The sequence below is a fragment of the Panulirus ornatus genome, chromosome 25, assembly GCF_036320965.1.
Source record: "Panulirus ornatus isolate Po-2019 chromosome 25, ASM3632096v1, whole genome shotgun sequence".
NCBI lineage: Eukaryota > Metazoa > Arthropoda > Malacostraca > Decapoda > Palinuridae > Panulirus > Panulirus ornatus.
The window spans coordinates 23,820,060-23,844,527 of record NC_092248.1 but is presented as its reverse complement, the minus strand read 5'-3'; the positions used below and the strand labels follow the sequence as shown (position 1 = coordinate 23,844,527).

Genomic DNA, 24,468 nt, shown 5'->3' with positions numbered 1-24,468 from the left:
GCAGTAATGCCCGAAACCTCAGCTCCCTTTCCACATCCAAGCCCCACAGAACTTTCCATGGTTTACCCCAGACGCTTCACATGCCCTGATTCAATCCATTGACAGCACGTCGACCTCGGTATACCACAGCGATCCAATTCACTCTATTCCTTGCCGCCTTTCACCCTCCTGCATGTTCAGGCCCCGATCACTCAAAATCTTTTTCACTCCATCTTTCCACCTGCAATTTGGTCTCCCACTTCTCCTCGTTGCCTCCACCTCCGACACATATATCCTCTTGGTTAATCTTTCCTCACTCATTCTCTCCATGTGCCCAAACCATTTCAAAAAACACTCTTCTGCTCTCTCAACCACGGTCTTTTTATTTCCACACATCTCTCTTACCCTTACATTACTTACTCAAACAAACCTCTTCACACCACATATTGTCCTTAAACATTTCATTTCCAGCACATCCACCCTCATGCGCACAACTCTATCCATAGCCCACGCCTCGCAATCATACAACATTGTTGGAACCACTCATCATTCAAACATACCCATTTTTGCTTTAGGAGATAATATTCTCGACTTCCAAACATTCTTCAAAGCTCCCAGGATTTTCGCCCCCTCCCTCCCCCACCCTATGGTTCACTTCCCCTTCCATGGTTCCACCCGCTGCCAGATCCACTCCCAGATATCTAAAACACTTCACTTCCTCCAGTTTTTCTCCATTCAAACTTACCTCCCAATTCACTTGACCCTCAACCCTACTGTACCTAATAACCTTACTCTTATTCACATTACTCTCAACTTTCTTCTTTCACACACTTTACCAAACTCAGTCACCAGCTTCTGCTGTTTCTCACATGAGTCAGCCACCAGCGCTGTATCATCAGCGAACAACAACTGACTCACTTCCCAAGCTCTCTCATCCACAACAGACTGCATACTTGCCCCTCTTTCCAAAACTCTTGCCTTCACCTCCCTAACGATCCCATCCATAAACAAATTAAACAACCATGGAGACATCACACACCCTTGCCGTAATCCTATATTCACTGAGAACCTATCACTTTCCTCTCTTCCTACACGTACACATGCCTTACATCCTCGATTAAAACTTTTCACTGCTTCTAACAATTTGCCTCCCACACCGTATATTATCAATACCTTCCACAGAGTATCTCTATCAACTCTCTTATATGCCTTCTCCAGATCCATAAATGCTACATACAAATCCATTTGCTTTTCTAAGTATTTCTCACACACATTCTTCAAAGCAAACAACTGATCCACACATCCTCTACCACTTCTGAAACCACACTGCTCCTCCCCAATCTGATGCTCTGTACATGCCTTCACCCTCTCAATCAATACCCTCCCATATAATTTACTAGGAATACTCAACAGCCTCTTACCTCAGTAATTTGAGCGCTCACTCTTATCCCCTTTGCCTTTGTACAATGGCACTATGCGCGCATTCCGCCAATCCTCATGCACCTCACCATGAATCATACATACATTAAATATCCTTACCAAACCAGTCAACAATACAGTCACCCCCTTTTATATGAATTCCACTGCAATGCCATCCAAACCCGCTGCCTTGCCGGGTTCCATCTTCCGCAAAGCTTTTACTACCTCTTCTCTGTTTACCAAATCATTTTACTAACCCTCTCACTTTGCACACCACCTCGACCAAAACACCCTATATCTGCCACTCTATCACCAAACACATTCAACAAAACTTCAAAATACTCACTCCATCTCCTTTCTACATCACCACTACTTGTTATCACCTCCCCATTAGCCCCCTTCACTGAAGTTCCCATTTGCTCCCTTGTCTTACGCACTTTATTTACCTTCTTCCAAAACATTTTTTTATTCTCCCTAAAATTTAATGATACTCTCTCACCCCAACTCTCATTTGCTCTCTATTTCACCTATTGCACATTTCTCTTGACTTCCTGCCTCTTTCTTTTATGCATCTCCCACTCATTTGCATTTTTTTCCTTGCAAAAATCGTCCGAATGCCTCTCTCTTCTCTTTCACTAAAAATTTTTCGTCTTTATCCCACCACTCGCTACCCTTTCTAATCAACCCACCTTCCACGGTTCTCATGCCACAAGCATCTTTTGCGCAAGCCATCACTGCTTCCCTAAATACAGCCCATTCCTCCCCCAATCCCCTTACCTCCTTTGTTCTCATCTTTTTCCATTCTGTACTCAGTCTCTCCTGGTACTTCCTCACACAAGTCTCCTTCCCAAACTCACTTACTCTCACCACCCTCTTCACCCCAACATTCTCTCTTCTTTTATGAAAACCCCTACAAATCTTCACCTTCGCCTCCCCAAAATAATGATCAGACATCCCTCCAGTTGCACCTCTCAGCACATTAACATCCAAAAGTCTCTCTTTAGCGCGCCTAGCAATTAACACGTAATCCAATAACGCTCTCTGCCCATATCTCCTACTTACATACGTATACTTATGTATATCTCGCTTTTTAAACCAGGTATTTCCAATCACCAGTCCTTTTTCAGCGCAAAAATCTACATGCTCCTCACCATTTCCATTTACAACACTGAACACCCCATGTATACCAATCATTCCCTCAAGTACCACATTACTCACCTTTGCATTCAAATCACCCATCAGTATAACCCGGTCTTGTGCATCAAAACCACTAACACACTCATTCAGCTGCTCCCAAAACACTTGCCTCTCATGATCTTTCTTCTCATGCCCAGGTGCATATGCACCAATAATCACCCATCTCTCTCCATCAACTTTCAGTTTTACCCATATCAATCTAGAATTTACTTTCTTACATTCTATCACATACTCCCACAACTCCTGTTTCAGGAGTAGTGCTACTCCTTCCCTTGCTCTTGTTCTCTCACTAACCCCTGACTTTACTCCCAAGACATTTCCAAACCCCTTTTTTCCTTTACCTTTGAGCTTCGTTTCACTCAGAGCCAAAACATCTAGGTTCCTTTCCTCAAACATACTACCTGTCTCTCCTTTTTTCTCATCTTGGTTACATCCACACACATTTAGACACCGCAATCTGAGCCTTCGACGAGGATGAGCGATCCCCGCTTGACTCCTTCTTGTGTTTCCCCTTTTAGAAAGTTAAGATACTAGGAGGGGAGGGTTTCTGGCCCCCCGCTCCCGTCTCCTTTAGTCGCTTTCTACGACACGCGAGGAATGCGTGGAAGTATTCTGTCTTCCCTATCCCCAGGGATAAATATATAAAATATATATATATATATATATTTTTAAAAAATATATATATATAAAAAAATTTTATATATATTTTTTTTTTTTTAAAAAAAAAAAAAAAATAAAATATAAAAAAAAAAAAAAAAAGAGAGAGAGAGAGGGAAAAAAAAAAGAAGGAAAAAAAAGAATAAATTTTATTAATTCTCATGGGGTTAAATTAACCCCAATTTAAACCCCCCAATTTTCCCTTAATTACCAAAGGTTAGGTTTAAGGGCTGCAAAAACCCCCACCCCCTGAAGGTTGGGAACCCGCGGTTCCAAAAAGTTCCCCCCAACGGAGGTTGTAAAAAGGTTTTCCCTTTCCCCCGGGCCCACCCCCCGCAACGGTTTTAAGGCCCTTGGCGGTTACAACACATCAAAGGGGTTAATAAATTTGCCGTTCCTATTAACCGAAATTTTGAATCCCAATTTTCTCCCCTTAGTTTTAACCAACAACACCCAAAACCCAAACAATAAAACACCAGAACCACAACCCACACACACACCCCATCACACACACACACAACAAAACCTCACAAAACACACACACACCACACACACCACACACACACCCACACACCACCACAAACACACACACAACCACACACACCCCACACAAAAAAAACACACACACACACACACACACACAAAACACACAAAACACCACACAAAAACACACACACACAAAAAAAAACCCCACACACAAAAAACACACACACACACAACACAACACACACACACCCACACCACACACCCCAACACCCCACACAAACAAAAAAACACACACAAAACACTACACACAAAAAAAACCCCACCACACACACACACAAAACACACAAACACACACACAAAAAACCACAACACACACACACATACACATACACAAAAAACACACACACAACACCCCAAAAACCACACACACACACACACACACACACACACACACACACACACACAGTGAAGTGGTGAGTGAGGACAATTTCTTCCTTCAGACCACTTGTGTGAGGAAAGACTTTGTAATTAAGGTATATAAAATATTCAAACTGTTTCCAGACCATCCACCAGCTGATTATCATTAGAGGGGTCGTCCAACAATGTTAATAGATAAGGTGGCAACTGTTTTAAAACTATGCCGGTTTAAGCTCTATTCTAGGTGGGAATAATGTTGATAGTCGTGTGGCGCCTCACATCCCCTGCCTCCCTCTCTCCCCAATACTCCCACAGCAGACTTCCATTATGGCCTATATTGTCTTGGGTCATAGAGCAGTAGATCGTGTGTTCTCTATACACCCAACTTCCATCAACTGTTGCACTGTTCTAGTGTGAGCTACAAATATTTTGAGCTCGAATACTTCAATCTTCACACTTTACTACACTTACTAACACAATCCTCACACTGTACTACACTTACTAGCCCAATTTTCACACTGTACTACACTTACTAGCACAATCCTCACGCTGTACTACACTTGCTAACACAATGGTTTGTGCTCAGGTTTCAGTGTTTGATAGTGGTAAGGGAAAAAAGGCTATGAAGGAAAAAATTATGATTGAAATTGCTGAGTTATTACTGTTTTAGATGTGGAAGATGGACCACTTTTGCCTTTCCTCATCAGAAAATGGAATTCTAAACTTGTTTGTTGGTAGATAGACAAACTATTTGGGTGTTGGTAACTTTACTTTCAATTCACCTTAACTATATGAAGAATGAACCTACCAACCATTAACCTTGGATATGGAGACTGTACTTGAGCCTGCTGTATAAGGCAACATAATTATGGCTAGGATACTTGAGCCTGCTATATGATGCAACATAATTATGGCTATAATACTTGAGCTTGCTATATGATGCAACATGATTATGGTTATAATACTTGAGCTTGCTATATGATGCAACATAATTATGGATATAATACTTGAGCCTGTTATATGATGCAACATAATTATAGCTATGATATGTTTGCACTGCTGTGCGATGATAATGATGAAGCACTTGTATTGGGTCGGACAAATACAGTATAATGGATTAGATGTCAACTGACCAAGCTTTCCGAGGCGTACGTAAGCCTCACTTCCAGGTGAGTGGTGTTGACATAATTATTAAGATACTAACTTTAACTTCTATTAAACCTAATATTCATAGTCACATACAAGCTAATAAAACATCTGGTTGGTTCTGTTTTATTCTGATAATGCAATTGGTAATTGTAATCAATTACAAACTTTTGGAATCATAATCGTAGTGGATTCCAACACCTTGTGGGCGGAACCATGATCGTAATGGTAATCAGTCTTTCAAAGTAATTTTGATCGTAATTGATTCCATGGGTGATGGAATCATAACATGTCTGCTACGTTTTGCAATATCACCTTTGCCTCTGCTAAACCGTTGACCCCTCTGCCCCTCCTTTACCCCCTTTAAGATTGTTAGACAGAAAAGGCCACATTCGTTCACACTTAGTCTCTAGCTGTCATGTGTAATGCACCAAAACAACAGCTCCGTAACCCCATCCAGTCCCAACGAACATTTCCATGCTTTATCACATGCCCTGGTTCAGTCCATTAACAGCATATCGACCCCGGTATACCACATCATTCCATTTTACTCTATACCTTGCACACCTCTCACCATCCTGTATGTTCAGGCCCCGATTGCTCAAAATCTTCTTCACCCCATCCTTCCACCTCAAATTCGTTCTTCCGCTTCTCTTTGTTCCCTCCACCTTTGACAAATATATCCTCTTTGTCAATCTTTCCTCACTCATTGTCTCCATGTGACCACACAATTTCAACACAACCCCTTCTACTCTCCCAGACACAATGTATATATTTGTATTTAAATTTCTAAAGGGGAAATAGAAGAATGAGTCATGCGGAGTGTGCGCATCCTCCTCAAAGGCCCAGATTGGGGTGTCTAAATGTGTGTGGATGTAACAAGGATAGGAAAAAAGGAGAGATAGGGATGCTTTGGCTCTGAGTAAAACGAAGCTCAAGGGTAAAGGAGAAGAGTGGTTTGGGAATGTCTTGGGAATAAAGTCAGGGGTTAGTGACAGGAAAAAAGCAAAGGAAGGATTAGCACTCCTCCTGAAGCAGGAGTTGTGGGAATATGTGATAGAGTGTAACAATGTAAACTCTAGATTGATATGGGTAAAACTGAAAGTAGATGGAGAGAGATGGTGATTATTGGTGCATCATGCACCTGGTCAAGAGAAGAAAGATCATGAGAGGCAAGTACTTTGGGATCAGAGGAGTGAGTGTGTTAGAAGCTTTGATGCACGAAACCGGGTTATAGTGATGGGTGATTTGAATGCAAAGGTGAGTAATGTGGCAGTTGAGGGAATAATTGATGTACATGGGGCGTTCAATGTTGTAAATGGAAATAGTGAAGACCTTGTATATTTGTGTGCTGAAAAAGGACTGGTGATTAGGAATACCTGGTTTAAAAAGAGATATATACATAAGCATACGTACGTAAGCAGGAGAGATGGCCAGAGAGCGTTATTGAACTACGTGTTGATTGCTATGAGTGTGAAAGAGACTCTTGGATGTTAATGTGCTGAGAGGGGCACCTGGAGGGATGTCTGATCATTATCTTGTTGAGGCGAAGGTGAGGATTTGTAGAGGTTTTCAGAAAAGAAGAGGGAATGTTGGGGAGAAGAGAGTGGTGAGAAAAAGTGAGCTTGGAAAGGAGATTTGTGTGAGGAAGTACCACAAGATATTGAGTGCCGAATGGCAAAAGGTGAGAGCAAATGTCGCAAGCGGAATGGGGGAGGAATGGAATGTATTTAGGGAAGCAGTGATGGTTTGCGCAAAAGATGCTTGTGGCATGAGAAGAGTGGGAGGTGGGTTGATTAGAAAGGGTTGTGAGTGGTGGGATGAAGAAGTAAGATTGTTGGTAAAGAAAAGAGAGATGTGTTTGGACGATTTTTGCGGGAAAGTAGTACAAATAACTGGGAGATGTAAAAAAAGACAAAGGCAGAATGTCAAGAGAAAGGTGCAAAAGGTGAAAAAGAGGGCAAATGAGAGTTGGAGTGAGAGAGTATCATTAGATTTTATGAAGAATAAAAAGATGTTTTGGAATGAGTTAAAGAGAGAGAAGGAGGCTGATGGGGAGGTAATGATAAGTAGTGACGAAGTGAGAAGATGGAATGAGTATTTTGAACTCTTGTTGAATGTGTTTGATGATAGAGTGGCAGATACAGGATGTTTTGGTCGAGGTGGTTTACAAAGTGAGAGGGTTAGGGTGAATGATTTGGTGAACAGAGAAGATGTAGTGAAAGCTTGAGGAAGATAAAAGCCGGCAAGGCAGCGGGTTTGGATGGTATTGCAGTAATCTATTAAAAAAGGGGGTGACTGTGTTCTTGAATGGTTGGTAAGGATATTCAAAGTATGTATGGAACATGGTGAAGTGCCTGAGGATTGGCGGATTGTTTGCATAGTGCCATTGTACAAAGGTAACGGGGATAAAGGTGTGTTCAGATTACATGGGCATAAGTTTGTTGCGTATTCCTGGGAAATTATACGGGAGAGTATTGATTGAGAGGGTGAAGGCACGTACAGAGCATAAGATTGGAGAAGAGCAGTGTGGTTTCAGATGTGGTAGAGGATGTGTGGATCAGGTGTTTGCTTTGAAGAACATATGAGAGAAAGACTTAGAAAAATAGATGGATTTGTATGTAGCATTTATGGATCTGGAGAAGGCATATGATATAATGGATAGAGGTGCTTTGCGGAAGGTTTTGAGAGTATATGGTGTGGGAGGTAGGTTGCTAGAAGCTGTGAAAAGTTTTTATCAGGGATGTGAGGCATGTGTACGAGTAGGAAGAGAGGAAAGTGATTGTTTCCCAGTGAATTGCGGCAGGGATGTGTGATGTCTCCATGGTTGTTTAATTTGTTTATGGACGGTGTGATTTGGGAGGTGAATGCAAGAGTTCTGAAGAGAAGGGCAAGTATGCAGTCTTTTCTGGATAACAGCCCTTGGGAAGTATGGCAGTTGTTGTTTGTTGATGATAAATCGCTGGTGGCTGATTCGATGAGAAACTGCAGAGGCTGGTGACTGAGTTTGGTCAGGTGTGTGAAAGAAGAAAGTTGAGAGTTAACGTGAATAAGAGCAAGGTTATTAGGTTCAGTATAGTTCAGGACAAGTTAATTGGGAGATAAATCTCAAAGGAAAGAAATTGGACGAAGTGAAGTGCTTTATATACCTGAGAGTAAATTTAGCAGCGGATGGGACCATGGAAGCGGAAGTGAGTCACAGGAGAGGGGATGGAGCGAAGGTTCTAGGGGCGTTGAAGAATGTTTGTAAGGCGAGAGCGTGATCTTGGAGAACAAAAATGGATATGTTTGAAGAAATAGTGGTTCCAACAATGATATATGGTTGTGAAGCATGGGCTATAGAAAGGGTTGTGAGGAGGAGGGTGGATGTGCTGGAAATGAAATGCCTCGCAACCATATAACATTCTTGGAACCACATTTCCTTCAAACATACCCATTTTTGCTTTCCGAGATATCCCTCTCTCCTTCCATACATTTTTCATCGCTGGCTGAGCCTTCGACCCCTCCATCACTCTGTGACTCACTTCCGCTTCCATGGTTCCATCCGCTGCCAAATCCACTCCCAGATATCTAAACCACTTCACTTCCTCCAATTTTTCTCCATTCAAACTTACACCACAATTAACTTGTCCCCCAACCCTACTAAACCTAATAATCTTACTCTTACTCACATTTTCTCCCAACTTTCTTCTTTCACACACTTTTCCAAACTCAGTCACCAAATTCTGCAGTTCCTCACTCGAATCAGACACCAGAGTTGTATCATCTGCGAACAACAACTGACTCAGTTCCCAGGCCCTCTCATCCACAACAGACTGAATTGTCACCCTTCTTTCCAAAACACTTACATTTACCTCCCTAACACCCAGTCCAAAAAATAATTAAACAACCATTGAGACATCACACACCCTTGCCGCAAACCGACATTCACTGGGAACCAATCACTCGCTTTTCTTACTTCTCGTACACATGTCTTACATCACCGGTAAAATCTGCTCATTGCTTCTTGCAACTTACTTCCCGCACGATTTATTTTTATACTTTGTCGCTGTCTCCCGCGTCAGTGAGGTAGCGCAAGAAAATAGACGAAAGAATGGCCCAACCCACCCACATACACATGTCTATACATAAACGTCCACACACGCACATATACATACCAATACATCTCAACGTATACATATACATATACACACACAGACATATACATATATACACATGTACATAATTCATACTGTCTGCCCTTATTCATTCCCGTCGCCACCCCGTCACACATGTAATGACAGCCCCCTCCCCCTCATGTGTGCGAGGTAGCACTAGGAAAAGACTACAAAGGCCACATTCGTTCACACTCATTCTTTAGCTGTCATGTATAAAGCACCGAAACCACAGCTCCCTTTCCACATCCGGGCCCCAAAAAACCTTCCATAGTTTACCCCAAACGCTTCACGTGCCCTGGTTCAATCCATTGACAGCACGTTGACCCCGGTATACCACATTGTTTCAATTCACTCTATTCCTTGCATGCCTTTCACCCTCCTGCATATTCAGGCCTCGATCACTCAAAATCTTTTTCACTCCATTTTTCCACCTTCAATTTGGTCTCCCACTTCTCCTCGTTCCGTCCACCTCTGACACATATATCCTCTTGGTCAATCTTTCCTCACTCATTCTCGCCATGTGACCAAACCATTTCAAAACACCCTCTTTTGCTCTCTCAACCAAACTCTTTTTATTACCACACATCTCTCTTACCCTTTGATTACTTACTAGAATCAAACTACCTCACACCACATATTGTCCTCAAACATCTTTCCAGCACATCCACCGTCCTCCGCACAACTCTATCTATAGCCCACGCCTCGCAACCATATAACATTGTTGGAACCACTATTCCTTCAAACATAGCCATTTTTAATTTCCAAGATAACTTTCTCGATTTACACACATTTTTCAACACTCCCAGAACTTTCGCCTCCTCCCCACCCTATGATTCGCTTCCGCTTCCATGGTTCCATCCGCTGCCAAATCCACTCCCAGATATCTAAAACACTTCACTTCCTCCAGTTTTTTTCCATTCAAACTTACCTCCCAGTTGACTTGTCCCTCAACCCCACTGAACCTAATAACCTTGCTCATATTCACATTTACCCTCAACTTCCTTCTTTCACACATTTTACCAAACTCAGTCACCAGCTTCTGCAGTTTCTCACCCGAATCACCTACCAGCGCTGTATCATCAGAGAACAACAACTGACTCAATTCCCAAGCTCTCTCATCCAAAACAGACTGCATACTTGCTCCTCTTTACAAAACTCTTGCATTCACCTCCCCAACAACCCCACCTATAAACAAATTAAACAACCATGGAGACATCACGCACCCCTGCCGCAAACCTACATTCGCTGATAACTATTCACTTTTTTTTACACATTGAGTTCTGGCTTGCATCAGACAGAGAACTACTGCTCAGGACTGAGTGGCCAATGTTTGAATGTCCCAATATTTCCAGTCGTATCTCTGCAAGCCGCTGGTGACTCATTTATCTAGATCTCTGCTTTCAAAAAGAAGCTATTGTACTTCACAAACAATGAAAATAGCTGTGTTTGCTAAACATTTTGTTTCAAATGCTCCTCAGAGCACTGGACCATATACAATGTACCTCATGATATGCAAGTATGCTGGAACTAAAGAAAAGAAAAAAGAAAAACTGGGTCATATAGAAATTCTGAAAACATATTTGGATTCAGCGTGCTACAAAAAACACATAAGAAACATATTTCTTTCCATGGGACAAAATCTTTGTTTGCTAATGATTATCATTTTTTTTCAAATGACATATATACAGAGAAACAGATGCAGAGACCATGGCAAGGAACATACTAATCACAGGAAGTTACGTCAGCAAGTATTGTTCACGTAAATAATTTTGTTCAAATAAATTTGTTATCAAACCAGATTGTACAGGACTTCTCCACAACACAGTGTGTATGGTGGAACACTTTCCGCAGCCAATATAGTGGTCAACAGAGGCGTTATGCTGGCATAAGGCGCTATTGTGCTGACCACCTCCGACTATATTTATGTTGGTTAAACCGTGTTACAGCTTTGTTCCTGTCTGTCCAAAATAAAACCTATCACTCTACAAAGAATTTTACATAATCTGCCAGTTATCTCCCAGGGGACATGTACAATAATGTACAAACATGTACAATAATGTACAAAAATAGTGATGTTTTATGTGAAAACTAATTGGACGTTTTGGCTTCTGAAACATGAGACAATTTTTCCCCCAGGTCGGTGTGACTTCTATCTCTCCAGAGAAAGATACCTGGGCATTCCATTAGCCATGGCCGTCCCGAAGTATAGCCCTCTGGCGCCCGTCATGGATAAGTGGTAATAACGTATTCCTCAGTTATTTACCAGGTGTTAGTCAGGAAAATCTATGTACGTGTGAATGCTACTTACGGTTACTACTTACGTGTTACATAGAAAGAGTTTTACACTTGTGTTGCCCTTTCTCCTAAACTTCTATGTATGTACTTTGCTTCTACTCTTATGTATGTATGCACACACACACACACACACACACACACACACACACACCATAGCTGTATCCGATACCCATTTATCGACCGGTCCCGAAGGGAGGATGAATACCTGGGTTAGGTGCAGGCCTATTGTCACGCCCAGGGTTCGAACCCATGCGGATCCGACCCCCAGCTGACTTGTGGTCAGTAACCCTGACAGCTATACTACGGAGGTTTGACTGTGTTTAATGACATAAATGATAAAGATAATGATGAATATAATAGTAATGATACTAATACTACTACTGCTACTACTACTACTGTTACTAATAATAATGATAATAATGATAATAATGATAATAATAATAATTATAATAATGATAATGATAATAATGATAATAATGAAAATGATGATAACAATAATAATAATAATAATAATAATAATAATAATAATAATAATAATAATGATAATGATAATAATAATAATGACAGTAATAATAATGATAATAACAATAATAATAATAATGACAATAATAATAATGATAATGATAATGATATCCCTGGGGATAGAGGAGAAAGAATACTTCCCACGCATTCCCCGCGTGTCGTAGAAGGCGACTAAAGGGGACAGGAGCGGGGGACTGGAAACCCTCCCTTTCTTGTAATTTAATCTTCTAAAAGGGGAAACAGAAGAAGGAGTCACGCGGGGAGTGCTCATCCTTCTCGAAGGCTCAAGTAGGGTGACAAAACCGGAACACTATATACCAAATGGGGACTCACCAGTGAGTCGTGAAGTGTGAAGATAGTTTCCCAAAACAAATTCGAAAGACCTACCTGTGAATCCATGAATTCTGATCGCCCTTTCCCCGTTTTTACTGATTCTGTGCATTGTTAAATTGGTTCACCAGAGATTATTACACCGATGTAACCAATATGAGAAAAAAGGAGAGATAGGTAGTATGCTTGAGGAAAGGAACCTGGATATTTTCGCTCTAAGTGAAACAAGCTCAAGGGGAAAGGGGAAGAATGGTTTGGGAATGTCTTGGGAGTAAAGTCAGGGGTTGGTAAGAGGACAAGAGCAAAGGAAGGAGTAGAAGTACTCCTGAAACAGGAGTTGTGGGAGTGGGTGATAGAGTGTAAGAAAGTAAACTCTAGATTGATTTAAGTAAAACTGAAAGTGGATGGAGAAAGATAGGCGATCACTGGTGCCTATGCACCTGGGCATGAGAAGAAAGATCATGAGAGGCAAGAGTTTTGGGAGCAGCTGAGTGAGTGTGTTAGCAGTTTTGATGAACGAGACCGGGTTATAGTGATGGGTGATTTGAATGCAAAGGTGAGTAATGTGGCAGTTGAGGGAATAATTGGTGTACATTGGGTGTTCTCTCTTGTAAATGGAAATGGTAAAGAGTTTATAGATTTGTGTGCTGAAAAAGGACTGGTGATTGGTAATACCTGGCATAAAAAGAGAGATATACATAAGTATACATATGCAAGTGGGATAAATGGCCAGAAAGCATTATTGGATAACGTGTTAATTGATAAGCGCGTGAAAGAGAGACTTTTGGATGTTAATGTGCTGAAAGGTGCAACTGGAGGAAAGTCTGATCATTATCTTGTGGCGGCGAAGGTGAAGATTTGTAGAGGTTTTCAAAAAAGAAGAGAGAATGTTGGGGTGAAGAGAGTGGTGAGAGTAAGAGAGCTTGGGAGGGAGCCTTGTGTGAGGAAGTACCAGGAGAGACTGAGTGCATAATGGGAAAAGGGAAGAACAAAGGACGTAAGGGGAGTGGGGGAGGAATGGGATGTATTTAGGGAAGCAGCGATGGCTTGCACAAAAATGCCTGTGGCATGAGAAGTGTGGAAGGTGGACGGATTAGAAAGGGTAGTGAGTGGTGGGATGAAGAAGTAAGATTGTTAGTGAAAGAGAAGAGAGAGGCATTTGGAGGATTTTTCATGGGATATAGTGCAAATGACTGGGATACGTATAAAAGAAAGAGGCAGAAGGTCAAGAGAATGGTGCAAGGGATGAAAAAGAGGGCAAATGAGAGTTGGGGTAAGAGTATCAATTAAATCTTAGGAAGAATAAAAGGATGTTTTGGAAGGAGGTAAAAAAAGTGCGAAAGACAAGAGAACAGATGGGAACATCGGTGAAGGAGGCTAATGGGGAAGTAATAACAAGTATTGGTGATGTGAGGAGATTGTGTGAGTACTTTGAAGGTTTGTTGAATGTGTTAGATGAAAGAGTGGCAGATATAGGGTGTTTTGCTCGAGGTGGTGTGCGAAGTGAGAGGGTCAGGGAGAATGTTCTGGTAAACAGAGAAGAGGTAGTAAAAGCTTTGCGGAAGATGGAAGCCGGCAAGGCGGCGGGTTTGGATGGTATTGCAGTGGAATGTATTAAGATAGGGGGTGACTGTGTTGTTGACTGGCTGTTGAGGATATACAATGTATGTATAGCTCATGGTGAAGTGCCTGAGGATTGGCGGAATGCATGCATAGTGCCATTGCACAAAGGCAAAGGGGATAAAGACGAGTGTTCAAATTACAGAGGTAAAAGTTTGTTAAGTATTCCTGAGAAATTATATGGGAGGGTATTGATTGAGAGGGTGAAGGCATGTACAGAACATCAGATTGGGGAAGAGCACTGTGGTTTCAGAAGTGGCAGAGGATGTGTGGATCAGGTGTTTGTTTTGAAGAATGTATGTGAGAAATACTTAGATAAACAAATGGATTTGAATGTAGCATCTATGGATCTGGAGAGGGCATATTATAGAGTTTGTAGAGATGATCTGTGCAAGGTATCAAGAGTATATGGCGTGGGAAGCAAGTTCCTAGAAGCAGTGAAAAGTTTTTATCGAGGATGTAAGGCATGTATATGAGTACGAAGAAAGGAAAGTGATTGGCTCCCATTGAATGTCGGTTTGCGGTAGGGGTGCGTGATGTCTCAATGGTTGTTTAATTTGTTTGTGGATGGGGTTGTTTGAGAGGTGAATGCAAGAGTTCTGGAGAGAGGGGCAAGTATGCAGTCTGTTGTGGATGAGAGTGCTGATTCAGGTGAGAAACTGCAGAGGCTGGTGACTGAGTTTGGTTAAATGTGTGAAAGAAGAAAGCTGAGAGTAGATGTGAATAAGAGTAAGGTTATTCGGTACAGCAAGGTTAAGGGTCAAGTCAATTGAGAGGTAAGGTTGAATGGAGAAAAACTGGAGGAAGTGAAGTGTTTTAGATATCTGAGAGTGGATTTATCAGCGGATGGAACCATGGAAGCGGAAGTGAATCATAGGATGGGGGAGGGGCTGAAACTTCTGGGAGCGTTGAATAATGTGTGGTAGGTGAGAGCATTATTATATTGGCTTAGGTGAGCTTAGGTAGAATATAGATGGTATATACATTTCTGGACCCTGATGATGATACTCATAATGATCCCCGTCAGTAGAGAAGGTACAGATGGTATAAGGAAGATTTGCTGGTAGTGCTGATATGATGCTATCAGTTTCACCCGTCGTCTATAGCAACATCAAGAAGTCTGAAGTCTGTGATTATCCGGAGGACGTCTGGGTTTAGTGTGATATCAGGAGGAGGGATGACGTATACACCCAAATCAATGAGCATTATTACATTGTGTGTGTGTGTGTGTGTGTGTGCGTGTGTGTGTGTGTGTGTGTACAATGAATTTGTTCAGATTCTGTCAAGTGACATGGCTTTACCCATTTCAGGGCTATGGAGATAGTAGAGGCCGGCCTGTTCGAGCACTGGACCTTGGAATCCGTTCCAAATTCCTCGATGTGTCTTCAGACCCCTAAGAAGATTTCCGTTAACTCACAGTTCTCTCTAGAGAATCTATGGGTATAGCATGTATGATCCTGTCCAGCAGAACACGTCCTCAGTATTGATGGACTATATATTATGTAATATTGTGTTGAGTGATCTCCCGCCTCATATATCCACAACTGATATAGTTCATGTCTTTCAGGGAATGTTCGTGGTTCTCGGGTTTGGACACGTTACAGCTCTTCTTGTTTTGCTTCTTGAGAAACTCAACAGCAGTGCGTTTTAGTCGAGGATCTCCAGATACCAAGACTTCAAGATCATTTATTCCCACGACGTTAAGAAGGTAGCTGTCAGGTGTCCGTCCTGTAGTAACAGGTTGGTCAACACTTTTCAGACATAAACCTATGAACAAAAGATTTAGATAAAGAAAAAGAATAAGGATACTTTGAAAATGAATTCTCCAACAAAAAGATAAATAGATCACGAATTAAGAACAAAGAAATTCTACATATACAAACTTCGGGGAATCTAACGTAGGGTATGCTGGCAGTAACTTTGATTTTGTAAACAATGCCTCTGCAATGGATACGCACACTGTAAAAAAAAAGAAAAAATAAAGGTCATATAGTTATTACAGGAAAGACTTTGAAGGCAGTCACACGTGAGGAATGGATGAAATTTTTAACAGGATATTCTTTTTAATGTTACTTACTAGAAATGTTCCACACTGAAAAAACATAATAGAGTATAAACAAAATAATAGTAATACTTTCAATACCATACCTGAAAACACGTAATGATCAGATATTGAGGAATACGGTAAAAAAAATTTAAACATATCCCATTTTAAGTGTCTGCCTACATTTCCAAGCTGACCTAAACCTTTACTGCCAATGCGGAAGATGATATCCGGCAAGGCGACGGATTTCGATGGTATTGCATTGGAATTTATCAAGAAATGGGGTGACTGTGTTGTTGACTGGTTGGTAAGCATTTTCAGTGCTTGTATGGATAATGGTGAAGTTCCTGAGGATTGGCTGAATGCATATATAGTGCCACTGTACAATGGCAAAGGGAATGAAGGTGAGTGTTCATCTACAGATGCATAAGTTGATTGAGTATTCCAGTAAAAGTGTATAGGAGGATACTGACTGAGAGGGTGAAGGCGTGTACAGATCATCAGATTGGGAAAAAGCAGTGTGGTTTCAGACATGGTAGAGGATGTATGGATCAGGTTTTTGCTTTGAAGATGTGTGTGAGAAATACTTAAAAAACTCAAGGATGTGTATGTAGCATTTATGGATCTGGAGAAGGCATGTCATAGGGCTCATAGAGATGCTTTGTGGAAGGTTTTAAGAGTACATGGTGTGGAAGGTAAGCTACTTGAAGCAGTGAGGAGTTTTTATCAAGGATATAAGGCATGTGTACGAGTAGAGTACGAGCATGTATCATTGTCCAAAACATGTTTTGGACAATCACATGTTTACCAAATGGCGTCCTAGCTTCGTCTCTTCGATGTATAACAACTGACTGTTATAATTCTCTCTTGTGTCTCCCCTGATGATGTGATTATTACACGAAAGTGCACTTGGGAACTCTTCGCGTTTAATTTTCCTAGTGGACTCATAGGAATATATATATATATATATATATATATATATATATATATATATATATATATATATATATATATATATATATATATATATATATATATATATATATATATATATATATATATACAAATATAGTTGTTGTTCGCTGATGATACAGCGCTGGTGGCTGATTCATGTGAGAAACTGCAGAAGCTGGTGACTGAGTTTGGTAAAGTGTGTGAAAGAAGAAAGTTAAGAATAAATGTGAATAAGAGCAAGGTTATTAGGTACAGTAGGGTTGAGGGTCAAGTCAATTGGGAGGTAAGTTTGAATGGAGAAAAACTGGAGGAAGTAAAGTGTTTTAGATATCTGGGAGTGGATCTGGCAGCGGATGGAACCATTAAGCGGAAGTGGATCATAGGGTGGGGGAGGGGGCGAAAATTCTGGGAGCCTTGAAGAATGTGTGGAAGTCGAAAACATTATCTCGGAAAGCAAAAATGGGTATGTTTGAAGGAATAGTGGTTCCAACAATGTTGTATGGTTGCGAGGCGTGGGCTATGGATAGAGTTGTGCGCAGGAGGATGGATGTGCTGGAAATGAGATGTTTGAGGACAATGTGTGATGTGAGGTGGTTTGATCGAGTAAGTAACGTAAGGGTAAGAGAGATGTGTGGAAATAAAAAGAGCGTGGTTCAGAGAGCAGAAGAGGGTGTTATGAAGTGGTTTGGGCACATGGAGAGAATGAGTGAGGAAAGATTGACCAAGAGGATATATGTGTCGGAGGTGGAGGGAACGAGGAGAAGTGGGAGACCAAATTGGAGGTGGAAAGATGGAGTGAAAAAGATTTTGTGTGACTGGGGCCTGAACATGCAGGAGGGTGAAAGGAGGGCAAGGAATAGAGTGAATTGGATCGATGTGGTATACCGGGGTTGACGTGCTGTCAGTGGATTGAATCAGGGCATGTGAAGCGTCTGGGGTAAACCATGGAAAGCTGTGTAGGTATGTATATTTGCGTGTGTGGACGTATGTATATACATGTGTATGGGGGTGGGTTGGGCCATTTCTTTGGTCTGTTTCCTTGCGCTACCTCGCAAACGCGGGAGACAGCGACAAAGCAAAAAAAAAAAAAAAAAAAAATATATATATATATATATATATATATATATATATATATATATATATATATATATATATATATATATATATATATATATATATATGTTCATTTATTTACTTATTAACTATTCATTCATTTGTTTATTACACTTTCTCGTTCTCTTACGCTTGGAAACAGACAAAAGAATGGCCCAACCCTTCCTCATACACATGTATATATATACACGTCCACTCACGCACTTATACATACATACACAAACATATGCATATATAGGCATATACATAATTCATACTTGCTTCTTTTATTTATTCCCGCTGCAACCCCGCCACACATGAAATAATAACCTTCCCCCGCATGTGCGTGAGGTAGCGCTAGGAAAAGAGAACAAAGCCACATTCGTTCACACTCGGTCTCTATCTGTCTTGTATAATGCATCAAAACCACAGCTTCCTCTCTAACCCTTTTATTACTTTCTCGATCAAACCATCTTACACCACATATTTTCCTCAAACATCTCATTTCCAAAACAATCACCCTCCTTCGCACAACTCTATCAATAGCCTACGCCTCACAACCACATAACATTGTTGGAACCATCATTCCTTTAATCATTTCCATATTTGCTTTTTGAGATAACGTTGTCGCCATCCACACATTTTTAAGCGCTTCTAGAACTTTCGCCTCCTCCCCCACCTCTGACTAACTTCCGCTTCCATGGTTCTATCCGCTGCCAAATCCACTCCCAGATATGTAAAACACATAACTTCCTCCAGTTTTCTCCATTCAAACTTTCCTCCCAGTTAATTTGTCCCTCAACCCTACTGCATCTAGTAGCCTTGCTCTTATTCACATTTACTCTTAGCTTTCTTCTTTCGCACACTTTACCAAACTCAGTCACCAGCTTTTGCAGTTTCTCACCCGAATCAGCCACCAACGCTGCACCATCAGCGAACAACATGTGAATCACTTACAAAACCTTCTCATCCACAACAGACTGCATACTTGTCCCTCTCTCCAAAACTCTTGCATTAACCTCCCTGACAATCCCATCCGTAAACAAATTAAACAACCATGGAAACATCATCCACCCCTGACGCAAACAAACATTCGCTGAGAAGTAATTACTATCATCTCTTCATACTCGTACACATGCCTTACATCCTCGATAAAAACTTTTCACTGCTTCTTACAACTTGCCTCCCACACAATATATTCTTAATACCTTCCACAAAGCATCTCTATCAAATCTATCATATGCCTTCTCCAGATCCATAAATGCTACATGCAAATCCATTTGTTTTTCTAAGTATTTCTCATACATATTCTTGAAATCAAACATCCTCTACCACTTCTCAAACGACACTGCTCTTCTCCAATCTGATGCTCTGTGCATTCCTTCACCCTCTCAGTCAATACCCTCTAATATAATTTCCCAGAAATATTCAACAAAGTTATACCTCTGTAATTTGAACACTCACCTTTATCCCCTTTGCCTTTTTACAGTGACACTATGTATGCACTCTGCCAATCCTCAGGCACTTCACAATAACCATACATACAATGAATATCCTTAACAAACAGTCAACAACACAGTAACCCCCTTTTTCAATAATTTCCTCTGCAATACCATCCAAACCCGTTGCCTTGCCGGCTTTCATCTCCCGCAAAGCATTTACTACCTCTTCTGTGTTTACCAAATCATTCTCCTTAACCCTCTCACTTCGCACAATACCTCGACCAAAGCACCCTATATCTGCCACTCTATCATCTAACACATTCAACAAACCTTCAAAATACTCACTCTATCTCCTTCTCACATCACCACTACTTGTTATTACCTCCCCATTAGCTCCCTTCACCTATGTTACAATTTATTTTCTTGCCTTACGCACTTTATATACCTCCTTTCAAACATCTTTTTACTCTCCTTAGAATTTAATGATACTCTCTCACTCCAACTCTCATCATTTCTTAACGCTTTGTTGCTGTCACCCGCATTAGCGAGGTAGCACAAGGAAACAGACGAAAGAATGGCCCATCCTGCCCACATTTACGTTTAGATGATACATGTCCATACATGCACATATACATACCTATACATTTCAACGATTACATACGTATACAGACACAGAAATATACATATATACACATGTACATAATTCATACTTGCTGCCTTTACTCATTCCCGTTGCCACACCGCCACACATGAAATGACAACACCCTCCCCCCGCACGCATGCAAGGTAGCGCCAGGAAAAAAGGCAACAATATCCACATTCGTTCACACTCAGTCTCTAGTTGTCATGTACAATACACCGAAACCAAAGCTCCTTTTCCACAACCAGGCCCTACAAAACTTTCCATGGTTTACCTAATTCCTTTGCTAATTCCATTCCCAGATATCTAAAACACTTCACTTCCTCCGGTTTTCTCCATTCAAACTTACTTCCCAGTTCAGTTGTCCCTCAACCCTACTGAACCTAATAACATTATCTTTATTCACATTTAGTCTCAGCTGTCTTCTTTCACACACTTTACCAAAGCTCAGTCATCAACTTCTACAGTTTCTCACCGTGTTATAGTGACGGGTGATTTCAATGCAAAGGTGACTAATGTGGCAGTTGAGGATATAATTAGGTGTATATAGGGTGTACAGTGCTGTAAATGGAAATGGTGAAGAGTTTGTAGATTTTTGTGCTGAGAAAGAGGAAGATTACACGAAACTCGAAAAATTATTTGAATGCATGAGACGTAAAAGAAAATGATCCGATGGTCAATTTTCCAGAAGACTGCGACCGTTTCACATATATCCTATGATAACTTTGTGATCATGAAGCTAGTGAGAAAGTTACCATTGCTGCTACGACGTCGGTCGATCAACCTTTAGATGCTGGAGGCCTGAGCCAATCACAGTCACTCGTCTGTGCTGACCACCAGTGAAACATCAGTATGAGTTGCCTGTACTGCCTCCCCACCACAATAAGTAACTCTGTACCAACGACCGGGCCTTACTCTGCTACTGTACTTGACGTTCAGATAATCTCTGCCGTTGCCTCACGCCAAACGTAAGACACTCCATATTTCTTGTGCCTCTGTAGTCATGAAGATAAGTGTACTGAGATGACTGTATTGAAATAACAGTGTTCATGGTCGAACAATATAGTGCAGTACATGTACAGTGGATAGTACGCGATATGTGGCTACATTATGCACGAAGCAAACTCTGATTTCACTATTTGAAGAAATTTCCTCGATGCATTAACGCAGATACTTACACTTCATTTTACATGTGTTTTTACTTTCTCTTACAGTTTTGGTGTGAAAAAAATATTTTCGTTATTGAAGAAATCTTGAAAGTATATTCATAAACAGCGACTTTACTTCATTTCTATTGTTTCCTTAATAATTGTATACGTGTCATTTGCAATCTATTTTTGAAAATGATCTTGTGATAAAATGATTTGACAAAAATGTCTTAACATTTTCTCGAATAATCAGACATCTACTCATATATACACGTTATCAACGAGGATATATTTTATGCATACTTATTTATTCAATTTCTTATAGACGAGATAGCACACACACAAACACACACATACACACACACACACACACACACACACACACACACACACACATATATATATATATATATATATATATATATATATATATATATATATATATATATATATATATATATATATATATTTATCTATATTTATTCATTTTGCTTTGTCGCTGTCTCCCGCGTTTGCGAGGTAGCGCAAGGAAACAGACGAAAGAAATGGCACAACCCACACACATACACAATGTACACACACACACGCCCACACACGCAAATATACATACCTATACATCTCAATGTACACATATATATACACACAAAGACAAACACATATGTACCCATGCACACAATTAACACTGTCTGCCCCTATTCATTCCCATCGCCGCCACGCCACACATGGAATACAATCCCCCTCCCCCTTCATGTGTGCGAGGTAGCACTAGGAAAAGACAACAAAGGCCCCATTCGTTCACACTCAGTCTCCAGCTGTCACGCAATAATGCCCGAAACCACAGCTCCCTTTCCACATCCAGGCCCCACACAGCTTCCCATGGTTTACCACAAACGCTTCACATGCCCTGATTCAATCCACTGACATCAAGTCAACCGGGTATACCACATCGATCCAATTCACTCTATTCCTTGTCCGCCTTTCACCCTCCTGCATGTTCAGGCCCCGATCACACAAAATCTTTTTCACTCCATCTTTCCACCTCCAATTTGGTCTCCCACTTCTCGTTCCCTCCACCTCCGACACATATATCCTCTTGGTCAATCTTTCCTCACTCATTCTCTCCATGTGCCCAAACCATTTCAAAACACCCTCTTCTGCTCTCTCAACCACGCTCTTTTTATTTCCACACATCTCTCTTACCCTTACGTTACTTACTCGATCAAACCACCTCACACCACACATTGTCCTCAAACATCTCATTTCCAGCACATCCATCCTCCTGCGCACATCTCTATCCATAGCCCACGCCTCGCAACCATACAACATTGTTGGAACCACTATTCCCTCAAACATACCCATTTTTGCTTTCCGAGATAATGTTCTCGACTTCCACACATTCTTCAAGGCTCCCAGAATTTTCGCCCCCTCCCCCACCCTATGATCCACTTCCGCTTCCATGGTTCCATCCGCTGACAGATCCACTCCGAGATATCTAAAACACTTCACTTCCTCCAGTTTTTCTCCATTCAAACTCACCTCCCAATTGACTTGACCCTCACCCCTACTGTACCTAATAACCTTGCTCTTATTCACATTTACTCTCAACTTCTTCTTTCACACACTTTACCAAACTCAGTCACCAGCTTCTGCAATTTATATATATATATATATATATATATATATATATATATATATATATATATATATATATATATATATATATATATATATATATATATATATATATATATATGTATATATATATATATATATATATATGGGCCAGGTGAGGGTATTCCCTCAAAGGCCAAGTCCTCTGTTCTTAACGCTACCTCGCTAATGCGGGAAATGGCGAATAGTTTGAAAGAAAAAGAAAATATATATATATATATATATATATATATATATATATATATATATATATATATATATATATATATATATTTTTTTTTTTTTTTCTTTTTTTTTTTGCTTTGTCGCTGTCTCCCGCGCTTGCGAGGTAGCGCAAGGAAACAGACGAAAGAAATGGCCCAACCCACCCCCATACACATGTATATACATACGTCCACGCACGCAAATATACATACCTACACAGCTTTCCATGGTTTACCCCAGACGCTTCATATGCCCTGATTCAATCCACTGACAGCAGGTCAACCCCGGTATACCACATCGCTCCAATTCACTCTATTCCTTGCCCTCCTTTCACCCTCCTGCATGTTCAGGCCCCGATCACACAAAATCTTTTTCACTCCATCTTTCCACCACCAATTTGGTCTCCCTCTTCTCCTCGTTCCCTCCACCTCCGACACATATATCCTCTTGGACAATCTTTCCTCACTCATTCTCTCAATGCGCCCAAACCATTTCAAAACACCCTCTTCTGCTCTCTCAACCACGCTCTTTTTATTTCCACACATCTCTCTTACCCTTACGTTACTTACTCGATCAAACCACCTCACACTACACATTGTCCTCAAACATCTCATTTCCAGCACATCCATCCTCCTGCGCACCACTCTATCCATAGCCCACGCCTCGCAACCATACAACATTGTTGGAACCACTATTCCTTCAAACATACCCATTTTTGCTTTCCGAGATAATGTTCTCGACTTCCACACATTCTTCAAGGCTCCCAGAATTATCGCCCCCTCCCCCACCCTATGATCCACTTCCGCTTCCATGGTTCCATCCGCTGCCAGATCCACTCCCAGATATCTAAAACACTTTACTTCCTTCAGTTTTTCTCCATTCAAACTCACCTCCCAATTGACTTGACCCTCAACCCTACTGTACCTAATAACCTTGCTCTTATTCACATTTACTCTTAACTTTCTTCTTTCACACACTTTACCAAACTCAGTCACCAGTTTCTGCAGTTTTCATAGCATCTATATGTATTATTTTTGCTCTTTTTACA

At 40.9% G+C, this 24,468-nt stretch overlaps 1 protein-coding gene across 1 annotated transcript in view; it reads left to right on the top strand.

The window, feature by feature from the left end:
* LOC139757337 (uncharacterized) overlaps window positions 1-15,622 on the top strand; it is a 66,556-nt gene extending 50,934 nt beyond the window's left edge. The window contains exon 10 of the mRNA XM_071677760.1: window positions 15,536-15,622. Within this exon, the coding sequence (XP_071533861.1) occupies window positions 15,536-15,622 (87 nt within the window). The remainder of the gene's footprint in view (window positions 1-15,535) is intronic.
* Window positions 15,623-24,468: the final 8,846 nt, after the last annotated feature.